Source organism: Salvelinus namaycush, chromosome 23 (assembly GCF_016432855.1).
Source record: "Salvelinus namaycush isolate Seneca chromosome 23, SaNama_1.0, whole genome shotgun sequence".
In the NCBI taxonomy this organism is placed as follows: Eukaryota; Metazoa; Chordata; class Actinopteri; order Salmoniformes; family Salmonidae; genus Salvelinus; species Salvelinus namaycush.
In genome coordinates, this window is record NC_052329.1 from 23,247,205 (window position 1) to 23,268,568 (window position 21,364).

The 21,364-nt window shown below is 38.9% G+C and overlaps 2 protein-coding genes across 2 annotated transcripts; one reads left to right on the top strand and one right to left on the bottom strand.

The window, feature by feature from the left end:
* Positions 1-451: 451 nt before the first annotated feature.
* Positions 452-2,724, bottom strand: LOC120018481 (RIMS-binding protein 2-like). The gene is made up of 5 exons (XM_038961715.1): positions 2,497-2,724; positions 1,866-2,022; positions 1,523-1,626; positions 1,279-1,350; positions 452-1,130 (listed from the first exon to the last, which is right to left on the bottom strand). Exons 1-5 carry the CDS (start codon positions 2,722-2,724, stop codon positions 1,065-1,067), a joined length of 627 nt encoding a protein of 208 aa, XP_038817643.1. The 3' UTR covers positions 452-1,064.
* A 4,268-nt stretch (positions 2,725-6,992) lies between these two features.
* On the top strand, positions 6,993-13,726 carry LOC120018201 (14-3-3 protein gamma-2). Its single transcript, XM_038961270.1, has 2 exons — positions 6,993-7,204; positions 11,443-13,726. The coding sequence occupies exons 1-2, from the start codon at positions 7,118-7,120 to the stop codon at positions 12,100-12,102; spliced, it is 747 nt and encodes a 248-aa protein (XP_038817198.1). The 5' UTR covers positions 6,993-7,117; the 3' UTR covers positions 12,103-13,726.
* The last annotated feature ends 7,638 nt before the right edge of the window (positions 13,727-21,364 follow it).

Genomic DNA, 21,364 nt, shown 5'->3' on the forward strand with positions numbered 1-21,364 from the left:
GGACTCCATTGACATCAATGAACGATTCTGAAAAGCTTGGAGACCATGGTCTATTTTTAAGTTGTATTACATTTTTGTACTAGAAATACAGTCCTATGAATAAATGTTAAGTTCCCGTTAAGTATTCAGTCATGTTTCTCAAATAAAAGTAGATTTGATTGCAATATTGTACTAATGAAAATAAATAAATTGTGTTTCTTGCTTTCCATGGTTTATGGTCATTCTACTATTGTAGATATTTGTATAACAATCACAGTGCAGTTGATAGTAAAAGTGGTTGTACAGTTACAATTGTTTCAGTGTTCAGCATCCGGTTATGATGAAGATCCTGCACTGTATAATTCTAAACCCACTAACATGAGGAACAAGTGTACGAAACAGATTTTCAGAAAATGAACAGTTTAATAGTACTGCTGAATTCTGCATAGATATCTTCATTCAATGTGCTCAATGTTCCCATCAGAATCTCAGTTGGTATTTACCAAAATAAAAAATAAAAAACAATTGTACATATTACTAAGGAAGAAAATAATATCTCTAACAGGAAAGATTGCTCACAGCCTTCACGATAAAATGTGCATGGATATTTCCTGAACCGAAAGATGTATTAAGGCAAATATAGGCATAACTACAACATACATCCCCATCAGCAAAGTGAGAATAAAAATCATATTTTTAAGGCTACAATACCCTAGCTGCTGACAAAGCATTATGTAATACGATAACCATGATGTCATTATTTTGGCCAATCTTACTGCACCTTAAAATGTCCACCAAAAGGTTTGTAGTTCATAGGATTTATTTGGACAGAGCTAAATCTGTCTACTGCGTTACTGTGCGTGATAGCCTGCACACGGCTCATAAAAACCCTATTCCATGATCATTACAAATCCTGGAGGAGATTTCTGTGGTCACATGTACTTATGCAGAAGAAAAAATATGACAAAATCTTGATCTTTGACACAGTAATATCCCTTCAGATATCCTTGAAAACGTTTTTTTGTTCATTGTATCTGATTCTGATTCTTGGCATAATCTCATGTATCGGATGCTCCTTGTTAATCCTATTCCCATGGTAGTGGTTCCAGGTAGTTGGATGGCACCAGACCTCTCAGCCCATGAAGGTCCCCCTGGATGGAGATTAGACATTAGCAAAGCAGTTAGATATACAGGTCCCCCTGGATGGAGATTAGACATTAGCAAAGCATTTAGATATAGAACCAATGGAAAACAAGGTTCAATTTCCCCAAAGACTACTTAATGCAGTCCAACACTCACATAATAGAATCCATCTTCATCCATATCACCAAACACATATATTATGTCCCCTGCACGGAAGGCGAGCTCAGCCTACAAGAAAGTTATTGGGGGGAAAAGTTACTGTTCATTTGGTGTAGCTGTAATATGCACAGTAAGGCCCTATAACTGGGATTACCTCAAAATTGGAGTTCACTAAATTCAAAAGAACAAAATAAGAACGTTAAAGTGGATTTGGACACCCATGTGGAGGTTACACACTCACGTCGCTGTCCATGTTGGGGGAACTTTCCCAAGGGTCATACTCAAAGATGGCCACCATCCTGCGGACGACCAAGTCATCTAGCACGCTGGACTCCTCACTGGGATCTGATGGGAAACATAGATGTCAAGAGTTGAAGGATTAGATCATAGGACTGCATCCCAAATGGCACCAGGGCCCTGGTCAAAAGTAGTACACTACACTATATAGGGAATAGGGTGCCTTTGGGACGCACACCAGATCTCAATTGTCATCATTAAGAAATCTCAGATTATTTTTAATATAAATTATTTCAGAGAGAGTGAGAGAGAAAGAGAGTGTGAGCGAGAGTGAGAGAAAGAGATACCTGTGTGGTCGACAGGCAGGAAACCCTGCTGCATGAGCTGATGCTTGAGGTAGTCATCATCCACTGGGATCTCAGATACCATGTTACTAGGCACGACACCAGACAGACCACCAGACTCCCCGTGGTAGAAACCATCATCGTCTTTATCTCCAAACACCTGGCAGAGACAGAGACAATGTCAGCCATTTTGTTTTCATGAGATTTTTTTGGTAATGATACAGATCTACTGTGCATGTGTAAAAGAAAGGAACATGAGTGGAAAGTTATCGGTTCAACATCAACCAGTTTGCAAATAATGACAGGAAATGAGGAAACCACAACTTTTGCACATCATGTAGGCCTACGCATTAACAGAGAACAAACAGGAAACACCAGCATCTAGAAAATCCAATATACTGTACAACTGTTTATAATCTGCCTACCTCATATTAACCCAGCCATGTTCAAACTTGGTTTGATCATATCTACCCCTTTAAAATGGGAGGTTACTCTTTACATAAGGTATATTAAAGAGGAGTATTTAAAAAGGAGTTTATAAGTTATTTATAAACTGTCAATCATTGGTTGGTATAAACAGTTATTACGCAATGGTTGATATTCTACAGTACAGATAAACTACTCAGTACATTACCTTGATGATCTGTCCTGGCACAAAAGGGAGCTCCTCCGCAGCGGTCTCAGGGTTTGGGGACATCGCAGCAGGGTTGTATGGGAAAAGAGCCACAAAGAGTCGGACAGGGGGTTCCTGAGACACCTGGCTGGACACCTGGCTGGCGGTCTCCAGCTCCCATTGCCTAATATCCTCTGGTGTAGCAATTCTCAGTCCATCAGGGTAAAGAAACACATCCACTCCTAGCATCCCCTCCATTAGCTCTTATGTGAGTGAGAGCAACCCTGATGACAGTTAAGGGCCAGAATGTGTTGGTTTTAACAATAAAGAAGCATTTTTATCAACTTCCACTGTCCTCCAAGAGTTTCTGAATTCCCTCTTCACTTCAGTGAGAGCAACCCCTCTCAGCTCTACACTGGGCAGACAGATGGTTGCTGGAGACAACAGGGCTCTCCTTACCCTCACCCTTTATGAAGCTAAGCTGCCTGAGGCTGTAATCCTCTTTGAGGAAAGTGGATAACATTCTCGTCCCAACCCTCTCTACCTGTGGGACACAGTCTGTCTGTAGAAGTGTAGTAGCAAGAGAAGAATGCTCAGCTTTGCATGCGCTAAAGATGTGCATTGTTGGGTGAAGTTTAAATGAAAGATGATAGTGTATAGCACTACTAGGGTTTGGCTGGTGTAGGCCGTCATTGTAAATAAGACTTTGTTCTTAATTAACCTCTCTAGGATAGGTGGGACGGTAGCGTCCCACTTGGCCAAAATCCAGAAAAAATGTAGCGCGCCAAATTCAAATATATTACTATAAAAATCAATCTTTCATGAAATCACACATGAAAGAGACCAAATTAAAGCTACACATGTTGTGAATCCAGCCAACATGTCAGATTTCAAAAAGGATTTACGGGGAAAGCACACCAAATAATTATGTTAGCTCAGTACATAGCCACAGAAAAACACAGCCATTTTCCCAGCAAAAGATAGTAGTAACAAAAAACAGAAATAGAGATAAAATTAATCACTAACCTTTGAACATCTTCATCAGATGACACTCATATGACATCATGTTACACAATACATTTATGTTTTGTTCGATAATGTGCATATTTATATCCACAAATCTCGGTTTACATTGGCGCCATGTTCAGAAATGCCTCCAAAATATCCGGAGTAATTACAGAGAGCCACGTCAAATAACAGAAATACTCATCATAAACTTTGATGAAAGATACATGTTTTACATATAATTAAAGATACACTTGTTCCTAATGCAACCGCTGTGTCAGATTTTTTTTAAACTTGACGTAAATTTACGTAAGATTGAATTTGATCAACAAAAGTGTATTGTTCCATATCAGAAGGTGTTGCTGTACTGTTCCATTTGTTTGGCAAGACAGCTGTGCATGGCTGCATCTCACTGTAGTAGGCTGTAGGCTATGTTTTGGTTATTTGGATCTCCATTTGCCTTTTGTTTACTGTGTTTGTTTACTGTTAATTTAACTAGCCTAAATATAGATTGTTTCATGCCTTTATCAACATTTAGTTTACTAGGCCTACTTGGTACCGCTGTTTTGTTCTGTTCACATTCATTCGTTGGCATTTGCAGTAGTGTTGGTATTCTAAGCCAAACTGCTATTCAGTATTTTCGTTAGCATGCATGAATAACTAGGCTACTTCTTTCAGCATTTGCATTATTTTGGTAAGACAGCTGTGTGTACAGGTGCATTCACATAGGCTGTTTGTAATAGGTGAATTGCAGCCTATATCCATTACCAAAAAGGCCTTGCTTTAGTATATAGTGCGCTGTCCATTGTGCTGATACAGCGCAGCAGCGATTTTGCGCCAACCTGTCACTTCAAAAGCACTCAATTAATGGTCTCGGAGTCTCTGCATTTGAACTTTGTGTTTATTGGGGTATAGCATGATATAAGCAGAATTCAATATAATTCCAATGCAAGAACCCCGACAGCGTGTTCCAATTCCCGCAAATATTCAGCAACTTTGCACAGCCATTGAATTGGAGTGGGACAACATTCCACAGGCCACAATCAACAGCCTGATCAACTCTATGCGAAAGAGATGTCTTGCGCTGCATAAGGAAAATAGTGGTCACACCAGATACTGACTGGTTTTCTGATCCACACCCCTACCTTTTTTTTAAGGTATCTGTGACCAACAGATGCATATCTGTATTCCCAGTCATCTGAAATCCATAGATTAAGGCCTAACAAATGTATTTCAATTGACTGATGTCCTTATATGAATTGTATCTCAATAAAATTGTTGAAATTGTTGCATGTTACATTTATATTTTTGTTGAGTGTATTTGATTAAGAATTTTAGGACCCCTTTAGATATAAAAATATAGAAACAAAAATGGTTTGATGAAACATTGAATTTGGCATTACTGCTATTAGCCCATAGAAACACATTGAATAACACATTCATACAAGGAAAAACAGTTAGTCTCTCCAAACAATTCTAAATTAAGTTTGTTTTGAAGTGTCTATCCTATATCTGAGATATAAGAATGATCAGGAAACATTTTTTTTAATGACACATATTTAATAGCTTTTTAGGGGCTAAACTACTTCCATATATACTTCCATTCATTCATGGTACCGGGCTATCTTCAAGCGAGTCTTGTGGGCATCCTAGACCAAAAACAACCGACATGTACGTGTTCATGAGAGACTCACCTTTCCATAGAGGGGTCATAGACGCAGCCCATGCAAAAAAACAGATATCTCGAGCTTAAACAGACAGATTTTTATGGGGATTTTTTTATTATGCTAATTTGATTTCCGCAGGGGCACAGAAATTGACTCAAGACGGTTTTAAAGTTATATTGCGACTCAACTCAACTTCCTTCTCTGAACTTAGGTCAGCAACAGATTATCTCTCTCACCACTGCCTTGACAAATGGAAGGGGTTGAAACTAAGGTGAAGAGTGTGGAAACAGTGATTGAGTGAGAGAGGAGAGAAAGAAAGGGGGGAGAGAGGGGAGTGAGAAGAAAGGGGAGAAAGGGAGAGAGAAGGAGAGATGGCAGTATTCTATCTCCATAAGAAAGAGAGACAGAAATAAATAAATAAAGAAGAGTGAGAGAGTGAGAGAAATAAATAAATAAGAGAGAGAGAGTGAGAGAAAGAAAGAAAGAAAGAAAGAAGAGAGAGAAAGAAAGAAAGAAGAGAGTGTGAGAGAAAGAAAGAGTGAGAGAAAGGCAGGCAGAGAGAAGAAAGAAGGGAAGGGTTGGTGCCTTTGCAGCCGACCTACATTGAAGGTCTGAGAGACAGAAAATAATCATCTGACGTTTGTGATACCTTAATCAGCTTGGAACATCTTTACTAATTAGCTGATCTGTCTCTCCAACTGGAGCCAGGTGTGAACCAACAGTGTCCTGATTCTGCAGAATGCATGTTCGCCATTGTCCCCAATACAACAATACATGTAGAACTCCTATCCAGCTAATATTGAGACTTTTGTGACTGACAAAGCATACTACCTGCACCTATAGTACTCTGAAACTATGTCAAAACATTTCAAATACATGAGGTTTAGGGGTGAATCCTAAACTTACCCTTAGGTAGAATTTTCACTATATTAACATCAATGGGAAGTTGGGATTCATCCCTTACTGATTCGCAAATGCAAGGAGTTAGCACTGGCCGTGATGATTCATCCATCCTTTGCACTGAGTCATGACTTTGTACCATGCTGTACCAGCAGAGGGTGTTCTGACTGACTCATTGTATTGGTGCTGCTGGACTAAAGGTACAGCAAGCAGGAGGTCCCTTCTCCATCACTCCATCTCCCTGCAGAAATGTGCTTTTAATGCACTGACATTGTGTGCGATATAGTGCACTACTTGGTCAACAGTAGTGCACTATATAGGGAATAGGGTTGCATTTGGGTCTTCCCACACCCATTGAATATGAATAAGGAGGATACCTGATCTTTGAAAAATGTTTGACAAGACTTCCAGTTGGGTTGCAACAATAGTATCTGATTTTCTCAGAAGAAACAGGTATCACAATCAAGTTGTGACACTAGTAATGCCAAATAGTTGTATTAAGCTTATCTTCCCAGGAGAGGTCACCCTTTACATTGGTAACAGTGAGTGGTTTGTTCAGTGACAGGTGTTAGGTAGAGGTAGTGGTAGGTTTAGGGTTGAGCTGGGGTGTGGAGTTGAAGCTAGGGTTAGGGTTATGACTAGGGTTATTATGGTTATGCTTGAGCCGGGGTGTGGGCATGAAGTTAAGGATAAGGTTATGGCTGGTTATCGGTTAGGGTAACGGTTAGGTTTAGAATGACTAAGGAGTCCTGTTGGACTAAATTTCCCACATTGATTGCCTAGTGGGAATGAAACAGGAAATCTGATTCGCTCTCATCCCAGATATGCAGTACCTCTGGATTCCCATGTAAGGACTGTTACATCAGTAGCAAGACACCCACCTTTCTGAGTGATGACGCAGCCGGGGGAAAGTGTGAGGAACGAGAAAGGGTGTCCCGTCGGCACTAGCACAGACTGCACAGAACAGCTGCAGCCTAGGTTCGCACAGAATTTCACAGCATTGTAAGAAGTAGACATATTATTTTATCCCATAACCTATAGAATAACGTTCACACTAACCAAATATTAAAATGGTTGATCGCGAGCAGCTGGTGCAGAAAGCCAGGCTGGCTGAACAGGCTGAAAGATATGATGACATGGCAGCTGCCATGAAATCGGTAAGTCTCTCCAAAACGATTGCATGTGAATAGCCTACGAATAAGGTCTATGATTTGGTGTTCAATAAAACATTGAATTCTCTACAATGTAATTCTAATGAATATGAATTATCTCTATTTAGATATTTTATTCCATTCCTAGAGATGTGATGTGTATAGAAATTAAACATTTTGATATTAGATTCAGTAAAGGTTTTGCCAGCAATCCTAATTACTACACTGCATTGAAATACTAGCCTACACCAATACTAGCCTACACCATTCAGAATATCAAGTCTGTTTCATAGGGCGCAATCACTGTTTAATTATAACGAATAGAATAGCCTACATGTGGAGCTCAAACATTCAAGAAACATTCAAGAAAGGCAATCAATGTATGCTATTGAACGCTCCTTGGGCGGTGCCAGTTTCGTGTCTTTAAAAGAAATGCAGTGGAGTAATATTACCACGAAATGTATTCAGAGGCACCAAATAACATTGATTTCTCTGTCAAACGTGTTCCTCGCGTTATAAAATTACATTTGATAAATGTGTTCTATGCCACTGGGTACAGATGTCAATTCAACTTCTATTCCACGTTGGTTCAACGTAATTTCATTGAAATGATGTAGAAACAACGTTGATTTAATGTATGCCCAGTGGGACTTAATTCCCCATGTGATTTGTTAAATTCAGATCAGTTAGAATTGGTCTTTAGGATTGTGCCATGTGAGGTTGCTCGAATATTGATAGATTTAATTAAATAATTGCCTCGTAATAATAGTATTTTTTTTAAAGTATATTTGTGAGTAAATCTGTCCTCTATTGAATATATATATATATATATGTGTGTGTGTGTGTCTGTTAATAGAGGCTACAGATGTTCTCTGAATGAGCATCTATTCCTGCATAAATGGTTATTCAGTTTCCAGCTCTTTACACAAAAAAAATGTAGGAGGCAGCATAATTCTCTCTAGAATGTTCTGTATTTTGTCGTATTGCAGTGAGTCAATGATCAGATTGGATATTGGTCCTTTTGTTATCAGTCGTTGAGTTACTTGATCACATTATCATTCTGCATTGCACCTGTATGTCGCATTGTGTGTCACTGTCAACATGTGCAGTAGCCTCTCTAGACATACTGTATGTCTGGATATGGATAGGGTGAAGCTGTGTGTTCTTTAAAGCAATTTAATGAAATGTACATTATTGTTTGGTTTATTGATACAGGTCTCACACTGTGTGAAAAAATGCATTGTCATTAGGCCCTAAACCTAAATGGCCAGTCTCCTCCTGACATCTTAACCATTATTATTATTACCTAGTAACACTTTCTGTCTCATCGGCTGCATAATTTAGATCTATTTCTCCTGCAGATTTCTGGTTGCACGCAATGGCATTTTAGTGATGTGTGCATGTGGGATTCCTTTCCCTTTAAGCAATCTGCTGGGTCAGTCCATGCAGTCAGAACTGGGCCTTTTTGCAGTGTAGGGGTGTGTACTCGTTCCCCTCTCCAATGGGAAATCCCTTGTCACTGCAGCCAGGGTTCACTTGATGGCAGGAAAAAGCAATGAGAGGTATAATTTTATGTTCTGATTTCACCTTGTACAGTACAGTACAATATTATTCTGCATACATGTTTGCATTGGTTCCTTAATGCATCAATGCAGTAAGATGCAATTATAAGCAGTGCTGCTTTGTCAGTGAATGCGTTGAATGGCATTTGTTTTATTTTATTATGTAATGTATTTACAGTAGCATAATGTGTTCAGGATAGTCGTGACAGATTTTTACCCAGCCCGTCAATAATTGTTTGGGCTGGCAATTAGGTATTCAGATCAGTATGGTAGGCTGCCTCTCTTTATTTATATTGACTGACATCAGCATTTTGGTACAATGATGATTCACTGACAAGAAATGCATATGATGGGCTTTTCCAACATCACTTGTGGTTTTTTGCACTCTCAGGCCATTATGTTTCTTACATATCCATCAAGATGGACTAACAATCAGATAGTAATTGAACATTTGCTTAATAATACCATGGCATTTGAGCTGTCAAGTGTATGTTCTTGCATTTAAAGCTGGGAAGGAAAAACGCCTGCTTAGAAGCATTCTGTCATCCATGCACACGATGGCTGTGACGTCACCTATCAGCCGCATTCTTTGTGCTCCTCTACCAGGCTGGGAGGGGAATGTCACATCAGCTCACCAGAAAGGAGAAATATTAGCTTCCCAATGAGAGAGAGCACTTTGCTAGAATGAGCCACCCATTAAGCTGTATTTCCTCTGTAGCTGTATTTATACTGTAGCCTTGTGCTGTCTGCATCTTCCCTCTCTATAGTTATAATCTAGATAATCTAATTATTTAGCCGATATTGATTTAGATGGAGATAAAAACTTCTGTTTTATCGATATAAGGTTATCTGGAAGTGGACTGGAAGTGATATAGTACGGAGCGTCTCAGGTCTTTACAGTTGCTCTTAATGTGATATTCAACGAAGATAGGGGGGTCATTCCACAAAATGAGTGTCTTTTGCATCCCTTTGATATTTTAAGTAGAAATTATGCACCAATATTGCATTTTAAAAGCCTGTAATATGAAACGAAGTGCCCTTTAATATAGACCACATGGATAATTCACCCTCTGTGACTTCCAGGATGACTTTAAACCATTTAACTTCAGAATTTCACCATCATTCTAAAGCCATAGTTATTTTGTTGTTTTGAAAAAGTAATTTCTGAATATTATTCTTTATTTCATGTGATTAGTGATTGATTTTAAGGTTAAAAAAACACCTTTCCCTGAACTGAACTCTCATTTTAATATGGTGAAAATATTCCATTTAAAATAAAAAAATGTTTTCAAAAGAAACAAATGAGGTAGACTGACAGTGACATGCTTACTTACAGGTCCTTTTCCAACAATGCAGAATTAAAGAGAAAAATAAAATAAACATTGAACATCTAATAGTCAAATCATAGTTTAAAAGCAGGTGAGCTGGCTCTACTCATTTTGGCCATTTTCTAGTGTTTTGTGAGGGAAACAGAGTGGGTTGAGCATAACACGTCAACCCTGTTACCCATAGATATACAGACTATAAATGTTTTAACAATGAAAAACATATACTTGCATTCAATTGCTCCTTCATGTTGTACACAATAAGCTTCCATTCCCCCTGTCACACAGGGATTTATGGCTGATTTAAGTGTTACGGTCAACCCTGCTACTTTATTTGACTATTTATTTATTTAACCTCTTGAAATGGGAAAACATTTTTTTATTAAGTTAAACATGTGCTCTTTATGACAGAATGTATGTGAAATCTAAATATTTTTTTCCACCAAGTTACACATCTCAAAGGGCACCGCATTTGTGGAATGACCCAGGGAAGATACAGTATATGACATTTGTGTGTGGGTTAAACTGTTGAGAATATTTTTGGTTACTTATTGTAATTTGCTACCCAATGTCTTTCAGTCAGAGCCACTAAATACCTTGTAGGTTACTGGAATGAGGTGTAGCATTTAGACCAAGTCAGGTTTTACAAACGTTAAAAGTTCAAAGGTTACTTATCAATTGTGCTTTTTACAGTACACTATTTGACATTCCTGGAATTAACACGTTTCCTCCTACATTGTACGTATAGAGTCAAGTAGTAGGTGAAAAGCATGTCCTGGGTGACAGCATTACATGGGGTTTCAGACAGATGAAAAGGTCAGTTTAAAGCAGCGGAGAAGGTCAGGGAGACACATGAACTGCCTGAGCGATGATCGACTGACCGTCTACACTTACACTGCAGCTGCCCCTGGATTCCTCGTGGGAACATAGCTACCTCCAATCCTCTGCCCCCTCTCCAGTCCCAACCCCCACTCTCTCTCACTATCATGAATATGGTTCTCCACTTGCTAGCATTAGCTGTCCACATGACAGCTGGAGCTACTGGTGCACTAAATGAGCTGATTGCCATGGAAACTGGGAATTGCACATGATGAGTTGAATCTTGCTCATTCCCAAGAACAACATACTGTACAGTAGATATGATAGGTATGATACTGTATATGGTTGTGACATAGAGTACAGTAAATGCTCTGATATGATTTCCTGTAAAACCACACCTTCTGTACGTGATATTGTTGAAAGATAACTGTTTACATTCATGAATGCATAATATAGGGGTTTATTGGCTGTCTTATACATCTTCCTAAATCACTGCCCAGATAGTGCATTTATGACCACTGCTCTGTCCCCTCCTCAGGTAACAGAGCTGAATGAGGCCCTATCTAACGAGGAGAGGAACCTCCTGTCTGTGGCCTATAAGAATGTGGTGGGGGCCCGCCGTTCCTCTTGGAGGGTGATCTCTAGCATCGAGCAGAAGACCTCTGCAGATGGAAATGAGAAAAAGATTGAAATGGTTCGGGCCTACAGGGAGAAGATTGAGAAGGAGCTGGAGGCTGTGTGTCAGGACGTGCTCAACCTTCTGGATAACTACCTGATCAAGAACTGCAACGAGACGCAGCACGAGAGCAAGGTGTTTTACCTGAAGATGAAGGGCGACTACTACCGCTACCTGGCTGAGGTGGCCACGGGTGAGAAGAGGGCCACCGTCATCGAGTCATCAGAGAAAGCTTACAACGAGGCCCATGAGATCAGCAAAGAGCACATGCAGCCCACCCACCCCATCCGCCTCGGCTTGGCTCTCAACTACTCTGTGTTTTACTACGAGATCCAGAATGCCCCTGAGCAGGCCTGTCATCTGGCCAAGACCGCCTTCGATGACGCTATTGCTGAGCTGGACACCCTGAACGAGGACTCCTACAAAGACTCAACTCTCATCATGCAGCTGCTCCGAGACAACTTAACACTGTGGACAAGTGACCAGCAGGATGATGAGGGAGGGGAGGGTAACAAAGATTAATAAACCACACTTAGAAAAAATATATAAATATATAATGAAAGGCCAGTGGGCTTTGGTAGCCGCTTTTGCTGATGATCGTACCGCAGCAGCAGTTCTTTATTTTTCCATGTGTTAAAAGAAAAGAATCAAAAGAAAGGTGAGAGGGGAGGTTACATCTTAGTTTAATATATATATAAATATATATGAATGGTTGAAAGGGCTGCCATCTTCTTGATTTTCTCTTTGACGTTTGCCAAAACCACTGAAATGTCAGTCAATCCGCCTGAAGTGGTCGTTGTTGGATTGGTTTGGCAGCCTCACACTGGCATAAGGACTGGTGTCGTTGTACCAAGGGAAGCAGCTTAGTTAGGTTTATGCATGATAGAGATGCAGACACTTGAGGAAGGGAAAAAAAAACACTTGAGTGAGAGTGCCTCACAAAAATAGCTTGCAATGGTTCCAGTACTAGTTTAACCTCATATTCATTATCTCCAGCACCAAACCAGTGTCCACATATGTGAAACAGCACGTTTCTATGATCTGTGGTCCTACAAAAGGTCCTACAAAATGCTTCTCTGTGACATCACGAGTTCTAGCCATTATGATATATAATATCACTCACTCTTGAAGGGAGTGCACGAAAGCTAAAAGTATTAATCTGACCAAATCAACTAGAAAAAGTGCAATGCAGATGTTTTGTAAAGGTTAGATGTTTATTGTAAAGTTAATGCCAATCATGCCAATGATGGCAATGAGAAAATACTGTTATCAATTTCCTCTTTCACATGACTTCTAGTTTTAGGTAAATTTGGCATTAAATCCAATGTGACTGTCCTCTGACTGCTCTAAATATGATACTGGAACCATAGCTTAACCTCCAATAGAGTCTATCTAAAGGCAGAGACATGATCTTAAAGCAGCTGCAGAGTTTGTGGTTTACTTCTGTGTTTGTTTTATTAAATGCACTTGCCTACTATACTGTTTCTTCAGTGTAAGATGATTACTACAATAATATCGATTATTCAGTATTGTGCATGCTGGTGATGTATTGAAACATACAGTAGCTTGACTTTATTAACTTATACTGTGGGTGTTAAGTATTCATATGATTGAGAAAACATAGGCTTTGTCTGATTATTTCTTATTTATAACTTATTCTTATTTTGTTTATATTTGCTATACCAAAATGGTGATCGTAAAAATGTATATGTTATGAGCATTGCTATAGTGGCATGCAATATGTGTATTTCATTTGTTAATGGAAGAAAAAAAGTGGGGAAAAACACACCAGTGATTGCCTAACCTTACCAACTGGTGTTTGTAACGGTAAATTATAATAATGGCTTTGTCACATTAAATTATAATAATGGCATTGTAAAACAAATACTTTGTTCTTTGAACTATATTTGAGTATTTATTTTGTCATGTTATTAACCAGTTTGAACAATGGTGAAGTTTTCAGAATCTGTGTTTCTGTTATGAATTCACAACATGGACCACAATTTATTTCTGACAGTATACATTTTTTGTTTGTTTTTATACCTTTTAGCTGTTCCTGAGTGACAAATATCTTGAATGTGAGTCATTATGTAGCAGTTGCACAAGAAATGAGAACTATGATAATAAAAAAAGAATATGACAAAATGATAAATGCACCATTTCCATGGTGGTCGAGTGTATTGTTGTGATGTCACTAATAAGTAAACTTTTGCTTTTTAAAGAAAAGTATTTAAGATAGAATGTTGTAAACTCTTGTGTGCTGCTAGTATGCTATTCTTGTGTGCCTCCTTTGCCACTTCAAATAGTTGATTCAGCATACTCCATAGGCATCCTCAATAACCATGTATGCAAACAGAGAATCACAAGGACACACTAAAAACCCACTTGCGCTTTTAGATCTACACAAACTTGTATGACACCAGTGCAGTGAGTGCACATGTCTGCTCATGCAATATAATGCAAACGCTAGTCCAATAATAGCTGGCGATTAGGACTTCAGGTTGAAGCAAACAGGGAGAGTCATTTGTCATACACTGTTAACGTTATTTACCCCCGAGGGCTGAATGTCCCAACTGAATGATTTCCACCACAACAAAATAATGGATCTAAATGATCTAGGACTTTAACAGAGTCACAAATGCCAACCTATTCCCTATATATTGCACTACTTTTGACCAGAGCCCTATTGGTCTTGGTCAAAAGTAATGCACTATAGGTAATATGGTGTCATTTGGGAAGCCACCTATAGTCTTTAACCCACTCTGTACATCTCACATCCTCTGAGCTAACCATGTATCCAAATATATATTGCTGAAGATGTGGTTCTCTATCTTGCTGCTATGCTCTCTAGATTTTATTCGATGTATTATCTTGATCGTAATGGGCTAAAACTCAGCAAATTCTATTTTTTGGTGTCAGATATTATCACTTGCCCTGGCAAACCCAAACACCTTGAGGTGTGTCAGATTTAGATATTTATATTCATAAGCCTACGGTGTTACTTTATGCCATCTATCTAGTGCCATCAACAGAGAGACACTGTTATACCTTCTGTTTTTGCCATGCTAATCTCAGAACAGTTAACACATGTCATTTAGTAAGTACAGTTAACACGTCATTAAACCTGGTACTTAATTAACTTACATACTCCCTTCTGGGTCACAAGGCAACTTTTGAACACTGTATGTTACTTTTTCCGTCTGTATGTCAACGCAGGTAGCGAGAGTGAACGATTCAGATGACTTTGCATCGCATAGAAACTTTAAACTCTTTTATCATTTGTTTAGTTTAGTTTTTTGGACACATCAGAAGGGATGGTTCATACACTAAGAACATTTCATTCATTGTTTTGATATACAGTAATGTTTAATTTAATTTTGTTTTTTTTGCTATTTTGTTTGTGTTTATTTATTGAACTGTAATGTTGTTTGACACAGATCCTTGTGTCTGTGCGTTTAGGTAGAACAGTACTGTAACATGTATGCTCTCTTTTCTCTGAAATGGAATTCAACTTCAATTGAATCAAGTAAAGGGTTGGCACCATGGCTATACAACAGAAAAAATGTAGACTGAAGGAACATAATCTTATCAACAAATCAATTACTATTAAAATGGGTTTAATGAATCATGTACAGTGTATTTTTAGGAAATTTCGTTGCTATCTGTTGCTCATTCAAGCTATTTGTTTGCCAGTATATACAGTATACATTGTTTATTACAGTAGATATTTATTTTTGTCATTCTGAACTACCAGCTTATTCACTATACTTCATCCTATAAACTTAGTTCTACAATGTTTCCTGTCCTCTCCAGTATTTCACTCAGTTCTACAACGTTTCCAGTATTTTACTCATAGACATTTTAAAAATGAGAGTGTAGTGCACCATATACTTATTAGAAATGAGAGTGTAGTGCACCATATACATATTAGAAAGGAGAGTGTAGTGCACCATATACATATTAGAAAGGAGAGTGTAGTGCACCATATACATATTAGAAGGGAGAGTGTAGTGCACCATATACATATTAGAAGGGAGAGTGTAGTGCACCATATACATATTAGAAGGGAGAGTGTAGTGCACCATATACTTATTAGAAATGAGAGTGTAGTGCACCATATACTTATTAGAAATGAGAGTGTAGTGGACCATATACATATTAGAAGGGAGAGTGTAGTGCACCATATACTTATTAGAAATGAGAGTGTAGTGCACCATATACATATTAGAAAGGAGAGTGTAGTGCACCATATACATATTAGAAAGGAGAGTGTAGTGCACCATATACATATTAGAAGGGAGAGTGTAGTGCACCATATACATATTAGAAGGGAGAGTGTGGTGCACCATATACATATTAGAAAGGAGAGTGTAGTGCACCATATACATATTAGAAGGGAGAGTGTAGTGCACCATATACATATTAGAAGGGAGAGTGTAGTGCACCATATACATATTAGAAAGGAGAGTGTAGTGCACCATATACATATTAGAAAGGAGAGTGTAGTGCACCATATACATATTAGAAAGGAGAGTGTAGAGCACCATATACATATTAGAAAGGAGAGTGTAGTGCACCATATACTTATTAGAAAGGAGAGTGTAGTGCACCATATACATATTAGAAGGGAGAGTGTAGTGCACCATATACATATTAGAAAGGAGAGTGTAGTGCACCATATACATATTAGAAAGGAGAGTGTAGTGCACCGTATACATATTAGAAAGGAGAGTGTAGTGCACCATATACATATTAGAAAGGAGAGTGTAGTGCACCATATACATATTAGAAAGGAGAGTGTATGGCACCATATACATATTAGAAAGGAGAGTGTAGTGCACCATATACATATTAGAAGGGAGAGTGTAGTGCACCATATACATATTAGAAGGGAGAGTGTAGTGCACCATATACATATTAGAAAGGAGAGTGTAGTGCACCATATACATATTAGAAAGGAGAGTGTATGGCACCATATACATATTAGAAAGGAGAGTGTAGTGCACCATATACATATTAGAAGGGAGAGTGTAGTGCACCATATACATATTAGAAGGGAGAGTGTAGTGCACCATATACATATTAGAAGGGAGAGTGTATGGCACCATATACATATTAGAAGGGAGAGTGTAGTGCACCATATACATATTAGAAGGGAGAGTGTAGTGCACCATATACATATTAGAAGGGAGAGTGTATGGCACCATATACATATTAGAAATGAGAGTGTAGTGCACCATATACATATTAGAAGGGAGAGTGTAGTGCACCATATACATATTAGAAGGGAGAGTGTAGTGCACCATATACATATTAGAAGGGAGAGTGTAGTGCACCATATACATATTAGAAGGGAGAGTGTAGTGCACCATATACATATTAGAAATGAGAGTGTAGTGCACCATATACATATTAGAAAGGAGAGTGTAGTGCACCATATACATATTAGAAGGGAGAGTGTAGTGCACCATATACATATTAGAAAGGAGAGTGTAGTGCACCATATACATATTAGAAGGGAGAGTGTGGTGCACCATATACATATTAGAAGGGAGAGTGTAGAGCACCATATACATATTAGAAAGGAGAGTGTATGGCACCATAGACATTTAAAAAATGAGTGTAGTGCACCATTGGACAGTGTGACAGAGAAACCAATTTGGGACACTGCTCTCATTTGAAACACTTATGTGCTGGGTCAGAGATACTGGGTCAGAGGTCATAGTTCAAACAGGCTTGTATTTATCTGTGGAAACTGTGTATGTGTGCATGTGCATGTGTATGTGAGTGTGTGTATGAGAGAAAGAGTGAGAGAGACAGAGAGAGATAAGGTGCTTTGCACATCATCATCTATACAATCACAATATGGATCAAAGCATACTTCTAGGCTATAACAATAGAGACCACATATACTGTACTCTCTTCCTATGGGTGAAATATAGTGTGCCTACTCAAAACATACATTTCATTATCATAATTTGAAAGAAACTGATATGCTTGTGGGACAATAAATCTCTGTCATGTGGATGCTATAAGTCAATGATATCTGCCATACCCCAACAGTAGTTTCACATACACGCACGCACACACACACAAGTTATTCATGCACATCTGTTTAATGCAATCCGGAAACAGAACCCCACAATGACTGATAAGATGAAATGGCAAGCTGTTGGATCCCCAAACCCTAGACTGCAGTCTCTTGCTGCAGCCTGCTGTACTGAAGCTTTCATGAGATGAATTTCTGTTCTTGGAATGGTCTCCCTTGCCAGCCAATAGCTGATAGGCTCACCCTGCGCAGCCACCAATCCCATTCCTGTTGCTAGGGCTATAATAAGCCTCCTGTTATTAGCCCCAGTTCCTTGCTGCACTGTTCAGACACCTATACCATCCTGCAAAAAAAGATGAAAGCTCAAGCAGCAGAGGAAGCATTAGAATTCAGCAGCACCAACCTGTCCCCCACGCTGTGTTGTAGTGCACTACATTATCTGCATTAAGGACGACAAGACCAACATTCATACGGTGTCCAATAGATTGTGAAAGTATCTTTGAAACAATGACAAAATGATTTATCTGCTAACATTGGTCCTTTTTTCCGACCTTCTAAGCATCTGATGATTTCCTGGATTGCGGCAACATAGACTAGACAGCAGTCAACAACGATACTATAGTATAATCAAGTTAACCAGATACGTTCTCTTTATGTATAAATCACTGATAAATCATGTCAAACCTATTCTATGGGCTCTATTCACATGGTAACACTTTAAAGGGTTTATATTGCATTTACAAATTATTAAATAACCGAAAACGTAATTATAAACCTTTAAGAGGATGTGAGGTCAGTGTTCTTCCTCTGGTCAAAGTGTCAAAATGAGGTCTGGGGTTTTAAAGCAGCCCACTGAGTTAAAAACTGAGAACCGAGAAGGCCAGCATCCCGGGGTCGCCTCTTCACTGTTGACGTTGAGACTGGTGTTTTGCGGGTACTATTTAATGAAGCTGCCAGTTGAGGACTTGTGAGGTGTCTGTTTCTCAAACTATACACTCTAATGTACTTGTCCTCTTGCTCAGTTGTGCACCGGGGCCTCCCACTCCTCTTTCTATTCTGGTTAGAGCCGGTTTGCGCTGTTCTGTGAAGGGAGTAGTACACAGCGTTGTACGAGATCTTCAGTTTCTTGTCAATTTCTCGCTTGGAATAGCCTTAATTTCTCAGAACAAGAATAGACTGACGAGTTTCAGAAGAAAGTCCTTTGTTTCTGGCCATTTGAGCTTGTAATAAAACCCACAACTGCTGATGCTCCAGATACTCAACTACTCTAAAGGCCAGTTTTATTGCTTCTTTAATGAGCACAACAGTTTTCAGCTGTGCTAACATAATTGCAAAAGGGTTTTCTAATGATCAATTAGCCTTTTAAAATGATAAACTTGGATTAGCTAACGCAACGTGTCATTGGAACACAGGAGTGATGGTTGCTGATAATGGGCCTATGTAGATATTCCATAAAAAAATCATCCGTTTCCAGCTACAATAGTCATTTACAACATTAACAACGTCTAAACTGTATTTCTGATCAATTTGATGTTATTTTAATGGACAAAAAAATTGCTTTTCTTTCAAAAACAAGGACATTTCTAAGTGACCCCAAACTTTTGAACGATAATGTATATAAACTTAATTCAAGACAATACATGTTTCTGTTTTCATTCATCCCTGACAAACAGCTGTGTGTATATATAGAGGAAACCTTATGGGCACCATCTGAACCATGCACTGCATGTGTTAACAGTCTTTGACTAAATGAACCATGCTAGTATACTATTTTTTAATTTGGGGGGGGAATTTTACCCTCTTTTTCTCATCATGAATGACAAAATGCATGGTGATCTAATGCATCTACTTGTCTTCCGGCATCTTTTACATGTAGTAAGTTACGAAATCCAAAGTTACGAGTACACAAGTATTATGTAAGTTAGGAGTACCAAAACAAAGTAGCTTCATAGTTCCATGTGGGATACACATAACAAAATCTTGCAGGGTGATGAGTGGGAAACCTTATTGCTTGAGATGTTTGAAACTCCTAAAAATCTGGCATTCAATCAGACAATATTCTCAATATAATCCAACTTCTTCAGGATTGGTGGGTCCCCTGCGGGACGGTTGAGCTAACGTAGGCTAATGTGATTAGCATGAGGTTGTAAGTAACAAGAACATTTCCCAGGACATAGACATACAGTTGAAGTCAGAAGTTTACATACACTTAGGTTGGAGTCATTAAAACTCGTTTTTCAACCACTCCACAAATTTCTTGTTAACAAACTATAGTTTTGGCAAGTCGGTTAGGACATCTACTTTGTGCATGACACAAGTAATTTTTCCAACAATTGTCTACAGACAGATTATTTCACTTATAATTCACTGTATCACAATTCAAGTGGGTCATAAGTTTACATACACTAAGTTGACTGTGCCTTTAAACAGCTTGTAAAATTCCAGAAAATGATTTCATGGCTTTAGAAGCTTCTTCTATCATTTGAGTCAATAGGAGGTGTACCTGTGGATGTATTTCAAGGCCTACCTTCAAACTCAGTGCCTCTTTGCTTGACATCATGCGAAAATCAAAAGAAATCAGCCCAGACCTCAGAAAATAATTGTAGGCCTCCACAAGTCTGGTTCATCCTTGGGAGCAATTTCCAAACGCCTGAAGGTACCACGTTCATCTGTACAAACAATAGTACGCAAGTATAAACACCGTGGGACGACGCAGCCGTCATACCGCCCAGGAAGGAGTCGCGTTCTGTCTCCTAAAGATGAATGTACTTTGGTGCGAAAGGTGCAAATCAATCCCAGAACAACAGCAAAGGACCTTGTGAAGATGCTGGAGGAAACAGGTACAAAAGTATCTATATCCACAGTAAAACGAGTCCTATATTGACATAACCTGAAAGGCTGCTCAGCAAGGAAGAAGCCACTGCTCCAAAACTGCCATAAAAAAGCCAGACTACGGTTTGGGGACACTGCACATGGGGACAAAGATTGTACCTTTTGGAGAAATGTCCTCTGGTCTGATGAAACAAAAATAGAACTGTTTGGCCATAATCACCATCGTTATGTTTGGAGGAAAAAGGGGAAGGCTTGCAAGCCAAAGAACACCATCCCAACCGTGAAGCATGGGGGTGGCAGCATCATGTTGTGGGGGTGCTTTGCTGCAGGAGGGACTGGTGCACTTCACAAAATAGATGGCATCATGAGGAGCAAAATTCTGTGAATATACTGTAGCAACATCTCAAGACATCAGTCAGAAAGTTAAAGCTTGGTTGCAAGGGTCTTCCAAATGGACAATGACCCCAAGCATACTTCCAAAGTTGTGGCAAAATTGCTTCAGGACAACAAAGTCAAGGTATTGGAGTGGCCATCACAAAGCCCTGACCTCAATCCTATAGAAAATTTGTGGGCAGAACTGAAAAAGTGTGTGCGAGCAAGGAGGCCTACAAACCTGACTCAGTTACACCATCTCTGTCAGGAGGAATGGGCCAAAATTCACCCAACTTATTGTGGGAAGCTTGTGGAAGGCTACCCGAAACATTTGACCCAAGTTAAACAGTTTGAAGGCAATGCTACCAAATACTAATTGAGTGTATGTAAACTTCTGACCCACTGGGAATGTGATGAAAGAAATAAAAGCTGAAATAAATCATTATCTCTACTATTATTCTAAAATTTCACATTCTTAAAATAAAGTGATTTGGGCAGTCTTGATACAACATTTTGAACAGAAATGCAATG

What these genes read in the sequence shown, in the direction of transcription:
- LOC120018481 (XM_038961715.1), bottom strand. Translation starts at nt 2,724, where the DNA reads ATGCTAGGAGTGGATGTGTTTCTTTACCCTGATGGACTGAGAATTGCT. An exon ending in CCTGCCTGTCGACCACACAG is followed by an intron (nt 1,627 to 1,865) that starts GTATCTCTTTCT and finishes GTTTCCCATCAG; the next exon opens with ATCCCAGTGAGGAGTCCAGC. An exon ending in CCCCCAACATGGACAGCGAC is followed by an intron (nt 1,351 to 1,522) that starts GTGAGTGTGTAA and finishes ACTTTCTTGTAG; the next exon opens with GCTGAGCTCGCCTTCCGTGC.
- LOC120018201 (XM_038961270.1), top strand. Translation starts at nt 7,118, where the DNA reads ATGGTTGATCGCGAGCAGCTGGTGCAGAAAGCCAGGCTGGCTGAACAG. An exon ending in TGGCAGCTGCCATGAAATCG is followed by an intron (nt 7,205 to 11,442) that starts GTAAGTCTCTCC and finishes TCCCCTCCTCAG; the next exon opens with GTAACAGAGCTGAATGAGGC.